This window comes from Nannobrachium achirus (genome assembly GCF_963921795.1).
Source record: "Nannobrachium achirus genome assembly, chromosome: 20".
Lineage (NCBI taxonomy): Eukaryota > Metazoa > Chordata > Actinopteri > Myctophiformes > Myctophidae > Nannobrachium > Nannobrachium achirus.
The window spans coordinates 19,701,006-19,714,639 of record NC_137827.1 but is presented as its reverse complement, the minus strand read 5'-3'; the positions used below and the strand labels follow the sequence as shown (position 1 = coordinate 19,714,639).

The following is a 13,634-nucleotide window of genomic DNA, read 5'->3' as shown; positions in this document are numbered from 1 at the left end:
CTGTTGTGAACGGTTGTGCTGGCAGGTCTGTCGACCTGGATGATGAGGAAGAGGTGGTCCACATGGGCAACGCCATCATGTCCTTCTACTCTGCCCTCATTGACCTGCTGGGGCGCTGCGCACCAGAGATGCATGTACGTTCTGACTATCATCAACAACATCATCATCATCATCATCATCATCATCATCATCATCACCATCATCATCATCATCATCATCATCATCTTCACCACATATCCTACTGTAGCACTTGCTTATTGAATATGTTCCTGGTCTACTTAAAGGGGAGAACCACCCAGTTTCAATATTGAACTATGTCATCAATATACCTTTGAGTTATGTGGAAATAAGAAAAAAGTCGCCCCCATTCTGTGTTGCCTAAAACTGGAGGATTGATTTTGGAGTTTGTATTGCAAAGTACATTGCGATGACAACATCTGGGTGTACTTTGCAATACAAACCCCCCAAATCAATCCTCCAGTTCTAGGCAACACAGAAAGGGGGGACGTTTTTCTTATTTCCACATAACTACTCAATATAGGATTATTAATGACATAGTTCAATAGTGAAAATGGGTGGTTCTCCCCTAACCCTTTACGTTTTTTGGGGTTACTATTTGTATCCATTTGATGTATTACTGTTGATGTATTATGCCGCTGCGTTGTCCTTGCTTATTGTAATTCGCTCTAGATTAACAGCGTCTGCCAAACGCCTAAATTGTAATAGATTGTAAATTGTAAAATGTCCTGTCCTTCCATTTCTCCCGTCTCGTTCCCCATCAGCTGATCAACAAAGGGAAAGGAGAAGCCCTGCGTATCCGTGCCATCCTGCGCTCACTGGTGCCCACTGAAGATCTGGTGGGAATCATCAGCATACCCCTCAGAATGCCACTCATCAACAAAGGTATTCCACTCTGATCTATTTGGACAGTTGTAAACGCATGACGTGTACCAGGGACGTGCTGGCCTTTGGGAAAAGCGGGACAACTCCCGAACGGCCGGTTCATTCCCGGCCGGTCCAGGCTGGCCATTAGGAAAAGAAATTAAGATAAAATGTCGACCTTCGTTCCATTTTGGGGGCTGGGCGGCCAACTGTCGGGCAGATACCTCGTATCTCCAAGTTTCAAATGTGTACATTTTTTCGCAAAGCAAAGCCCTGCTTCATCATACAAGGCTGTCGCACAAAAGTAGTGAAAACAGCAGATCTACAAGCACACAACGCCTCGCTGTGCGAGGCGTTGTGTGCTTGCAGATCGGCTGTTTTCACTAGTTTAAATCATTTTTTAAATGGTTTTGGACATACAAGTTTTCCACCCGACAATGACGAAATATTACTCATGTAATTGGCCCACTGGCTTGTCACTTGTCATGATCTGAAATGACAAATCTTTGAGTAGCAGCAGCGCTATAGAGAGAGATTTCTCTCTAGTGAGAGATTTCTCTCTATAGCGCGCAATGAGGGCCTCTCCAACTTCCCGGGCTGAATCAGGGGCCCAGCACGTCCCTGACGTGTACTTTATCCACCGGCCCATCAAGCCAAGTGATGGACCGGACCGTATCACTCTCAAGGTCAGCTCTCGTTCTCTGCGAAAGTACAACAGCTACTGAAAAAATCCAAACCTTCAAAGTGAAGACGGGAGAGAGTATTGATTTCGTATCACAGCTCGTGCCTTTTTAATCAGCGCAGCCTTTGTACTCGGCCACAGCTCTGTGTATAAGCCAGATAATTTCTATTGCGGGGTGTTCTGCTCTTATTGATTGAGCTGCATGAGTGCGGCTGGCCCGGCGACACTCGCTACTGTGAATGCAGCCGCTCGCCAATGGTGGAAGAAACACTCAGATATTTTTACTTACTGTAAGTAAAAGAAATACTGTCGAAATACTACACAATACTACACAAAAGTATTGGCATCAAAATATACTTAAAGTACCAAAAGTAAAAGTACTAAACTGTTTGAAAATAGCATTTTTTCAAATAGTTAATGTATTTTTTATACTATAACAATTTATATAGGCCTATCTAAAATAACTAGAAAATAAAGTGTTCAAATAATTGTACGAAAGTTCAATATGTGTCTCTCTAAGATTTAGTGGAGTAGAAATAAAAGTAAAGAAAATTGTAAATAACTCCAGTAAACTCCAAGTAAAAAAAAATGTACAGTACAAAAAATGTACATACAGTAAATGTACTTACTGTAGTTACTTTCCACCTGTGCCGCTCACCCTACCTGCTGCCGTGCTCAGCCGACCACGCCGGCAGCAAGATGCAGTGAGCCGCGGCTCCGGGCAGAAAGCCACAAAGTACCAAAAACGAATGGGCTTTTCTGGTAGATCAACTCAGAGTTGGATCATTCCATGCAGCAAAGAGACCCCTGTGAAATGCAACATGATCTTTGCAGTATTAAAGAAAACACACGTTAAAGACAAGTGTCTTTATGGGGGGGGGGGGGGGGGGTTATGGGGAGTTACTGAGGGTGAGTGAGAGCTTACAGTAGCATCCAGGAGAATGAGGCTAGTAGTTGTTTTGCTTATCCTCATTAGTCTACACCGTAGTAGAGACTAATCATCCGGGGGGCCGGGCAAAAAAAACATCACAATACAAATCATAAAATGCAGTACAGTGTTATATGATCAATGTTAGTTAAAAAAAATACAAACTTAGAGAACAAAATTTGCATTAACAGTAAAATAAGGGCTAATTAAAAAACAAAACCGGTTTGTCAGAAAATTCCAAAAATAATAATAACCAAATCGAAATAATTTACTGTATGTCTGATGTGGGGGGAGCACTTCCCAGTAGTAGCAATAGTAGTAGTAGTAATAGTAGTAGTAGTGGATGGGGAATGTAGACCATCCAAGGCAGAAGCCACAGGCAGAAGCCAAAGCATTTGGCTGCACGCCAAATAGACATCATGTTGTTTTAAAAGATGTATAAATAATAAAAGAGAGATGAACATTTTTCCTGAGTGCGGATCATATTGAATTTCATCCCAGCAGAAAGCCCACCATCCCAGAGCTGTTTAATGAATATACATGACGCCCCTGATGGCACCAGACTTGGCATCATACTGAATTCACTCAGTGAATTCCACCGCACGGCCGCACATTTTCAATTACACTATATCCTAAAATGATGAAAGTGGTTATCTGGTGGTGAAATACAGTTATATAAAAAATGTATTATTTCATTTCTAATCTATTTAAACTGCAAGTCCAGTCGAGATCTCTTTTACAAGGGAGACCAGGTCAAGATGGCAGCAATACTAGACATTGCAGTCCAGCACATTACACTTAAACCAAAACCACACTGTTAGAACATACATTAGGCTACAGTACATATTGTACCACTCTTGATTATAATAATTATGTAACAGTATAATAATTCAAATGGAACCCAGAACATCTACAGAGCATTATGATGCTCTATGACTTAAATTCACCACATGAAACCAGGGTATCTAGATGGTCTCATTCCATGCCAAAGGTGCAAAATTAAGAGGTATTTCCTAGTGTCCTTTCCTATTAACTCTATGGCGAGCATGTTCGTCATTTGACGTGGCGTTCACACTCTGCAGTCTGTGAATGATCCCTGAAGCACCGAAGTAGAGTGCAGCCAGAAGTATTCTGGATACTTTCTCACATATGTAATTATTATGTATTTACATATTCATTTATTATTTTATTTTTGTTTCCGTGTTTGTTTTGTGTTATTTGTGTGATTTTTTTATTGAAAAGAAATGATTGTCTTCAGATTTGCCGTTTCAACTTATTTCTTTCCCTGTTTTGCCTTTCTAATTTTTATGGAGAATGGAGCGTATTTTTGCAGAGACTCGCGAATGGAAAGAAACCACTCCATTTCCATCGAAAAGCAGAATCCACCTTCTTAAATGGGGACTGCCCATAAGTCCGAAGGTTCATTAGTCCGAAGGTTCATTAGTCCGAATTTATTTAGGGTTACTGAGGTTAAGGTTAGGGTTAGGGTTAGAGTTAGGCATAGTATTCTTAACAAATTCGGACTAATGAACCTTCGGACTAATGAACCTTCGGACCAATGCCATGGCACACTTCGAGGTTAGAGAAGGTCATACAAATAGCAAAAAAATAGCTGATTTACAAGCTCAGTGTTCTGCCAATCCCCTGGAAATCTACTGTCTTGCCAAAGGCAGGACATGTGAAGTTCTGAAATGGCACACATCTGTATCTTCACGTGTCTCTGTCACTTCCAGACGGCTCAGTGACGGAGCCAGACATGTCTGCCAGTTTCTGCCCGGACCACAAGGCCCCCATGGTGCTGTTCCTGGACAGGGTGTATGGCATCGAGGACCAGAGCTTTCTGCTGCACCTGCTGGAGGTGGGCTTTCTGCCTGACCTCAGGGCCTCCACCTCGCTGGACACGGTAAGGCAGGACCACTCGCTAGTGAGCATGCATTGTGAAGTGCCACCTTGCTCAAGGGCATAATTTTAGGGACTACCTATTGTACCTAATACTTGATGCAGCGTAGTTTTGCTTATTTTGGAAAAGGTTTGTTTGGTGTATCCATCTTTTAGTCCAACTCGTAGCGACTGGCAAGACTACTCTTCACTAGCATTTAAATAGGGATTGTGGAAACAAACAGGGGGTACCAAAACACAGCGACGCCACTTCTTCTGCTCGTTTCCAGTTTAGGCCACGCCTTGACCGGATTAAACGGCCTGTTGTAAACGAATACCAGGCTTTCCTCTGATGTGGAGGTTTAGGTGTTGGGTTGTGTGCAGAAGTGCTGTCAGGGATCAACCTCAGCCACGGTAGGGCATGGAGGAGAGCCCATGGCTCCATTTTCTGTAGGGGGGTCCTCTATGCCCCCCGGCTCCGTCTCTGTCTCTATGAGACACTGACAGACAGTGTTAATATGACAACATCTAAGAAGCCCCCTTCGACCACCAGCAACCTACACACTGACTGCCGTCAGGCAAAGAAGAACTTTGATCCACGCTGAGGCACTAATTTGATCCATGCCATTAGCGAATCAAAGGCCGCGCTGATTCACATGCTGTTAACGGGCTTGTCATGGGGAATACCAACGTGGTGTAGCAAAACACAGGGGAAGCACCCGAGTAGAGCAGACGGTCGAGCAGGTTCAAGACAGTGTTCATTTCGTCGGCTAACACTGTGATGAAACATTTTCGTCGATTACCCTTTTTCACTGACAAAAACAAAATAAAAACGTAATAAAAACTAAGCTATGATGACTAAAACTAAGACTAAATATGTGGACAATTTCGTCAACTAATAAAAACTAGACGAACATGTTAGGGAGGTACTAGTGGAGAAGTGGACCAGAAGAACTAAAGACAAGTCTTTTCTTGGTTGCGGGCTCGGGTGTTGCGCTCTGAAAGTAGCAAATCGTCAAGCTCACAATGTGTCGCGCGTTGTGAGCTTGTGGATTGGCTATTTTCAGCATGCATCCAAGTGTAAAATCAGGCAATCCGAACGCCATCAAGGCCCGCCAACATACATTTTAGTTGACAAAATCAGCTATAGATTAAGACGACAAAAATCATATGATATGATATATTCAAAAGACTATGACTATAACCACACCAAAACTTGCTGTCAAAATAAACACTGGTTCAAGTGAGGAGTTTTAGTAACACGAACAGACACGGCTTGGATGGTAGTGAGGCCTGCAGGGGTCAAAACAGTCCAACACAGAATGATGCCAAGGGAGCAGGCGAGAATCCAAACGGCAAAAATAAATAAAAAAAGGTCAAACACACTGAAGGCAAGCGGAACTGAATCTGAGATGGGATTCAGAAATAGAGAGACTAGGGAGCCAAGACAGAAATGAGGTAGCATACCGTCACTTCTGGCAGAAACCTTGTATCTCCAAGTTTCAAAATAGTATGTTCTTCCGTAAATTAATTCATCAATCATACAAGACTGCACAAAACTAGTGAAAATAGCCACGAGGCGTTGTGTGCTTGTAGATTGGCTGTTTTCACTAGTTTGAATCGTTTTTTAAAAAACAAATGGTTTTGGACATACAAGGTTTCCACCCGACAACGACGATACTGTAGCTTTGGCCCTGGCAGTGGAGACAGGGAACAGCAGGGTTTATAGTGGCTAGATTTGCCACTTTCAGCTTTGGGCTACTGGGCTTGTCAGTATAGTCAGAAATTGTCCCAAAAAAGTCATAATCGTTAAAAGCTCACGACACATCGAGTTGTGATGCAGTTGTTTCTTTCTTTTCGTTTCCCTTTATTTATTCAGGGAACCCCATTGCTCTCTTTTTCAGGGACGCCCCGATCACAGAATATAAAACACAATACACTGTATAATGAAAGAACAATAACAAACATTTAAACCACAGTTCGTCACAGATGCAAATAAATATAGTGTTACATGAAACGGAGGCAGTCACTACTGTATTTATTGTGTAGTGTGTCCTCAAGAAGCACCCTAAGCACCCAGTCGAAGTCTGTCCTATCCTGAAGGTAGGATAGTAAATAATAAATGAAGGCAGACTTTCCTGGTTCACTGTTCATACGTCAGCCAGTATCATCACTGTCTGGCCAAAACATCTTAACTCCATTTTTGTGGTTTTAGATTTTTTGGCATAAATCAGGGCTATTGAAGACCCTTTACATCTGAGTGTTGGTTAAAATAATATTGAACCAATGGAAAAAAGTGCTTGGGACAAAACCTCCTAACTCGTCACTTTCTGCCAAACCCAGCAAGAGCCGTTGGCCGCCGCGTCCACGTCCATGGACGCGGCCGTGGACGCGTCCATGGACGCGGCCGCGAAAAAAACGTCCGTGGACTCGAGGCCGCGTCCATGGACGCAAACGGCCGGCCGTCCCGGCCGTGGACGCGGCCGTGGACGCAGACGGCCGGGGACGCGGCCGTGGACGCGGCCGTGGACGAGGCCGCGGCCGTGGACGCAAACGGCCGGCCGTGGACGCAAACGGCCGGCCGTGGACGGGTCCATGGACGAGGCCGCGAAGAAAAGGCAGCGAAAAAGAAAAAAAAAGGTGGCTATTGTATGTATTTTTTGATGGAGATTTCAAATATGACCTTCTTTTTTGCATAGGACAACTCTAACCTGCATCAATTGGTATTTTATAATTGCCAATTGTACCCCATCCATCTAAAAAACAAATTGGATGTCTATTGTATGTATTTTTTGATGGAGAATTCAAATATTAATTTCTTTTTGGGATAGGACAACTCTAACCTGCATCAATTGGTATTTTATAATTGCCAATTGTACCCTATCCATATCAAAAACAAATTGGATGTCTATTGTATGTATTTTTTGATGGGGAATTCAAATGTTACCTTCTTTTTTAGATATGACAACTCTAACCTAAATCAATTGGTGCATCAACCTACTTACTATCTATCTATCTATCTATCTGTCTGTCTGTCTGTCTGTCTATCTATCTATCTATCTATCTATCTATCTATCTATCTATCTATCTATCTATCTATCTATCTATCTATCTATCTATCTATCTATCTATCTATCTATCTATCTATCTATCTATCTATACTTCACCTTTAGTCCAGAAGAGAGTTCAGCCTCAGGAACTTGCACACATGGAACTGTGTCATGACTGTGTCATGGAGCTAAAACAGAGCTATGTTAAATACTCACAATGACTCTGATGGACCAATCAGGGTGGTGGTGGGGGGAGGGATCAACAATAGACAGAAACTGGATAATGCTTTGTTAACTGTCCCACCTAAGTCCCTGCTAGTCTGAACAAACATCACCTTCCCTCTCATAACACTACTACTACTACATTTATATAAAGCTGCTCTTGCATTTGAATTCAAGTCTGACACAAGTTAAGGTTAACTTAGGTAGTATTTCATTTCGCTGGCTTTTAGGGTCTGTGTGAGTGTGTAGGCTCACAAATTATTATAATTGTCATTAAGTGACTCTGAGATCTATCCATCCATCCATCCATCCATCCATCTATTTATTTATACTTACTGTTTACATTTTCTATAAATATTTATTTCTATATAAAACTCAGTTGTGTGGAGTTATTGTGTGCCCTTTCTTGTTGCTAAAGAGTCCATTTGTTCACTAGACATTAAGTCAAGGTTACTATTTTGAGTTGAAGCTAAGTGTTTTATTGCTTTGTGGTTTAACATGATTTAAAAGGCAAATTCATTGTTATGGTTACTTTAGAAGACTGCTGTTGCATTCATGAGTTAAGAGAGCCAAGCTAATTCAAAGAGTTAGGTTAAAGGAACACAAAACATGACCTAACTCACAGCTGCCATTGGACAGACAGTTACAACATACTCTTATCTTTCACAGAACAGACAATTATCATTTATTTTATCTATTTGAGACTATGTAGCTGCTCTAGGGGAAATAGAGCATTATATCAGCCTATTCAATTGATAATGACCAATGGGTGCCAGTTTCTAAGTAGTTAAAGCATATTAACATAACAATATATGTGGCCTAGACATGGATATTGCCCAATCAACTCGTAATCTACAGAAATGTCCACCACATCACACAGTATAAAACCTAGTAGGCTTAGTGGATTACCTATGTTAAATCATGTCAGGTTAGTTTGGTTCAAGGTTCAAGTATAATAATTTATGAGCCAAAAATGTGCACAAATGTACAATCACATCTAGGCTAGAATGATAACATAAAGTCCTGACTACTCCTTGTTATTGTGGTCCTAAATACTACAATGATTAGTTTGGATGCATTGCTTCTATCATGTCCAATTAAAAATAAATACATTACATATACAGAAATCTGCCTTCTCCTGTATTGTATTAGTGACATTCATTATAAATAGTAAAATAACAGGACAGAGCAAAAAAGGCCTCTGCAAAAAAGGCCTCTGCAACTAACCTAACCTAACACACACTATGTGTTAATGTTGATCAATATAATAATGTAAAAATACAAAGTTAAGTAGACCTAAGTAAGAAATAGTAAATACATTGTAATAATACATTGAAGGGGAAATGTAGGAAAACAAATGCAACTCAGCATTGAATTTATGGCAAACATTTTGCTACTCAACCCTTTCCAAATAATATACAATTAAGAAGTGGGATGTTCCACTTAGTAAGAGAAATAATTAATGACATATATTTTTTTTTAAAGCTAGAAGACTCACCTATTATAGTAACCATGTGAATTGCTAATAATGTTATGGGTCAGATGTGTAAAGATCTATCACATTGTATTGTTCTTTTCAGACTCAACAATAATAATGATGATGTTACTTTAAATGCTGATCAATGTGTGAATCTGGCTCTTATCAGGTGTGTGTTTTCTCTCCCTGTCCTGTGCTGTCCTCAGTTAAACCAAGACAGTACTGTTGTGACCAATGTGGAAAAAGCCTTCAGCTCAATTTATTATCTCAAAGTAGACCAGAGAATTCATACCGGAGTGAAGCCATTCAGCTGTGAACAATGTGGGAAGTATTTTGCTCGCCTGGACAATTAAAAGATCATAAGCGTTCACATACTGGAGAGAAACCTTATTGTTGTGACCAGTGTGGGAAAAGATTTGTTCAAAAGGGGATTTTAAAAGAACACCAGAGAATTCACACTAGAGAGAAGCCCTATTGCTGTGACCAGTGTGGGAAAAGCTTTACTCGATTGTCTTATCTCAAAATACATGAACGAATTCACACAGGAGAGAAACCGTACAGCTGTGTCCAATGTGGGGAAAAGTTCAGTTTAACGGCTGCTCTGAAAGTACACCAGAGATTTCACACCGAAGAAAAGCCTTACTGCTGTGAACACTGTGGCAAACGTTTCACTGTAAAATCTAGCCTCGTACAACACAAGAAGATTCACACTTGAGAGAGACCTTACTGCTGTCACCAATGTGGGAAAAGGTTCACTCTGAAGACGGCTCTGAAAAGACACCTGAAAATCCACACTGGTGAGAAGCCATATACTGCTGTGTCCAGTGTGAGAAAAGGTTCAGTGATATTCATCATCTCAAAGCACACCAGAAAAATCACACTGGAAAGAAACCTTATTGCTGTGACCAGTGTGGAAAGAGCTTTCCTAGACTGGAACATATCAAAATACACCAACAAATTCACACCGGAGAGAAACCTTATATCTGTAACCAATGTGGGGAAAACTCTGTCAGGTACATGTCTACCGTTAGAGGCCACTGGCATGAGTGCCTTTTTAGCTCTGTTGGGGCTTGGTGAATGTACTCTGTTGTTGTTTTTTTAATTATTATCTTTGTAATGTATGGTCTTCTTACCCTGTGGGCCTTGAGCCTGTAATAAAGTATTGCTGTGCAGTGTGAGTGTCTGATTGCATGTGATCAGATAAAGACACAACAGAGGCCTTTTTTGCTCTGTCCTGTTATTTTACTATTTATAATGAATGTCACTAATACAATACAGGAGAAGGCAGATTTCTGTATGTATGTAATGTATTTATTTTTAATTGGACATGATAGAAGCAATGCATCCAAACTAATCATTGTAGTATTTAGGACCACAATAACAAGGAGTAGTCAGGACTTTATGTTATCATTCTAGCCTAGATGTGATTGTACATTTGTGCTGTTTACATTTTTGTCTCATAAATTATTATACTTGAATCTTGAACCAAACTAACCTGACATGATTTAACATAGGTAATCCACTAAGCCTACTAGGTTTTATACTGTGTGATGTGGTGGACATTTCTGTAGATTACGAGTTGATTGGGCAATGTCCATGTCTAGGCCACATATATTGTTATGTTAATATGCTTTAACTACTTAGAAACTGGCACCCATTGGTCATTATCAATTGAATAGGCTGATATAATGCTCTATTTCCCCTAGAGCAGCTACATAGTCTCAAATAGATCAAATAAATGATAATTGTCTGTTCTGTGAAAGATAAGAGTATGTTGTAACTGTCTGTCCAATGGCAGCTGTGAGTTAGGTCATGTTTTGTGTTCCTTTAACCTAACTCTTTGAATTAGCTTGGCTCTCTTAACTCATGAATGCAAAAGCAGTCTTCTAAAGTAACCATAACAATGAATTTGCCTTTTAAATCATGTTAAACCACAAAGCAATAAAACACTTAGCTTCAACTCAAAATAGTAACCTTGACTTAATGTCTAGTGAACAAATGGACTCTTTAGCAACAAGAAAAGGCACACAATAACTCCACACAACTGAGTTTTATATAGAAATAAATATTTATAGAAAATGTAAACAGTAAGTATAAATAAATGGATGGATGGATGGATGGATGGGTGGATGGATGGATGGATAGATCTCAGAGTCACTTAATGACAATTATAATAATTTGTGAGCCTACACACTCACACAGACCCTAAAAGCCAGCAAAATGAAATACTACCTAAGTTAACCTTAACTTGTGTCAGACTTGAATTCAAATGCAAGAGCAGCTTTATATAAATGTAGTAGTAGTAGTGTTATGAGAGGGAAGGTGATGTTTGTTCAGACTAGCAGGGACTTAGGTGGGACAGTTAACAAAGCATTATCCAGTTTCTGTCTATTGTTGATCCCTCCCCCCACCACCACCCTGATTGGTCCATCAGAGTCATTGTGAGTATTTAACATGGCTCTGTTTTAGCTCCATGACACAGTCATGACACAGTTCCATGTGTGCAAGTTCCTGAGGCTGAACTCTCTTCTGGACTAAAGGTGAAGTATAAATAAATAGATGGATAGATAGATGGATAGATGGATAGATAGATAGATAGATAGATAGATAGATAGATAGATAGATAGATAGATAGTAAGTAGGTTGATGCACCAATTGATGCAGGTCAGAGTTGTCATATCTAAAAAAGAAGGTAACATTTGAATTCCCCATCAAAAAATACATACAATAGACATCCAATTTGTTTTTGAGATGGATAGGGTACAATTGGCAATTATAAAATACCAATTGATGCAGGTTAGAGTTGTCCTATCCCAAAAAGAAGGTAATATTTGAATTCTCCATCAAAAAATACATACAATAGACATCCAATTTGTTTTTTAGATGGATAGGGTACAATTGGCAATTATAAAATACCAATTGATGCAGGTTAGAGTTGTCCTATGCAAAAAAGAAGGTCATATTTGAATTCTCCATCAAAAAATACATACAATAGACACCTTTTTTTTTCTTTTTCGCTGCCTTTTTTTCGCGACCTCGTCCATGGACCCGTCCACGGCCGGCCGTTTGCGTCCACGGCCGGCCGTTTGCGTCCACGGCCGCGGCCTCGTCCACGGCCGCGTCCACGGCCGCGTCCCCGGCCGTCTGCGTCCACGGCCGCGTCCACGGTCGCGTCCACGGCCGGGACGGCCGGCCGTTTGCGTCCGTGGACGCGGCCTCGCGTCCACGGACGTTTTTTTCGCGGCCGCGTCCATGGACGCGTCCACGGTCGCGTCCATGGACGTGGACGCGGCGGCCAGCGGCTGTCTCTCGCCAAACCAGCAAACTCCTACCCAATTGGCCCGCTCTTTTTTTTTCATAAATATGTGCTACTGAACACCCTTTACGTCTGTGTGTTGGTTCAAATAACATTGAACCAACGAAAAGTAGTAAAAAGCCCTTCGGTCAAAACCTCCTAACTCCACTTGAGCTCATTTTACCAAAAATGAACATTTTGGAGTTAGGAGAGATATCTAATGTGTGCCTTTTGGATCAAAAAGCGAGGCCAGGTACAAAGGCAATAGGACGAATGTAGCGGTTGCCTCTCATGTCCGCAGATGCTTGCATACAAAGATTCATGGTGTTTAGCAAATTCATTCAGAAGTTTTTATTCTTTTTTCTTTGAAAAGCTACACCTAAAGTTTCACCTCACCTCAGTCGTGGGAAAAGTGAATCAGTTCCTTTCTGTGCCCCATGGGCCATGAGGCCCATGACCAACAATTTCCATGACGTTTCATGATGTTGCAGCATGATTCAATTGGGAAACTGCTTGCTCTTTGAGGAGAAAGCCTCACCCACCTCCACATACCCATCCGTTTTTAGAGATACCTGTTGAAATACAGAGTGGGGAGACAACGAGTTGGACCAGGCAGAGAATAATATACTAATATTAAAAGACACCTATTCTCTCAAGCTTGCGGCAAATAGTTGATTTGTTGTTTTGTTTGGCTGTTTGTTTGCTGGTTGTTCATTGTTTTTTACTGTATGTAATGCGTCCTTGGGTTCATGAAAAAACGCTATATAAATTCATCAAGCTATTATTATTTATTATTTTTATTATTACTATTACAGTAAAATATTTGTGTTTTGCCGTGAAAACGGCTAATTGACCCAGCATTATTTTGTTTGGATGGGTGTTTGTTTCTGTACCATACAAGATCATATTTTTGTTATTTACAGAAAAATCATAAAGACCCAATCTGTCATTTTGGACTAGGAGGTGCAATCTATTATGTCAAAGGTGTAACAACAACCGCGGCACTGCGTGACCCTTGACCTCAGAGGAGTCAATTGGGTATGGCAAGGTATGGCAGCTGCCATACCTTGGCTACAGGGGAAAAAATAAAATGTACTTCTTAAAATAAATTCATCACGCCTGTTGCTAAGGTATGGCAACAGGGGTGTAACGACATTTAATAGGGATACGATACACATCACAATACATGGTTGACGATACGATACATGGACGATATTGGT

At 40.8% G+C, this 13,634-nt stretch overlaps 1 protein-coding gene across 1 annotated transcript in view; it reads left to right on the top strand.

Annotated features, from left to right (window-relative positions):
- LOC308305985 (ryanodine receptor 3) overlaps positions 1 to 13,634 on the top strand; it is a gene marked incomplete at its 5' end in the record, with an annotated part of 342,849 nt that overhangs the window by 209,411 nt on the left and 119,804 nt on the right. The window contains 3 exons of the mRNA XM_080750884.1: positions 26 to 134; positions 783 to 903; positions 4,226 to 4,395. Of these exons, the coding sequence (XP_080607010.1) occupies positions 26 to 134; positions 783 to 903; positions 4,226 to 4,395 (400 nt within the window). The remainder of the gene's footprint in view (positions 1 to 25; positions 135 to 782; positions 904 to 4,225; positions 4,396 to 13,634) is intronic.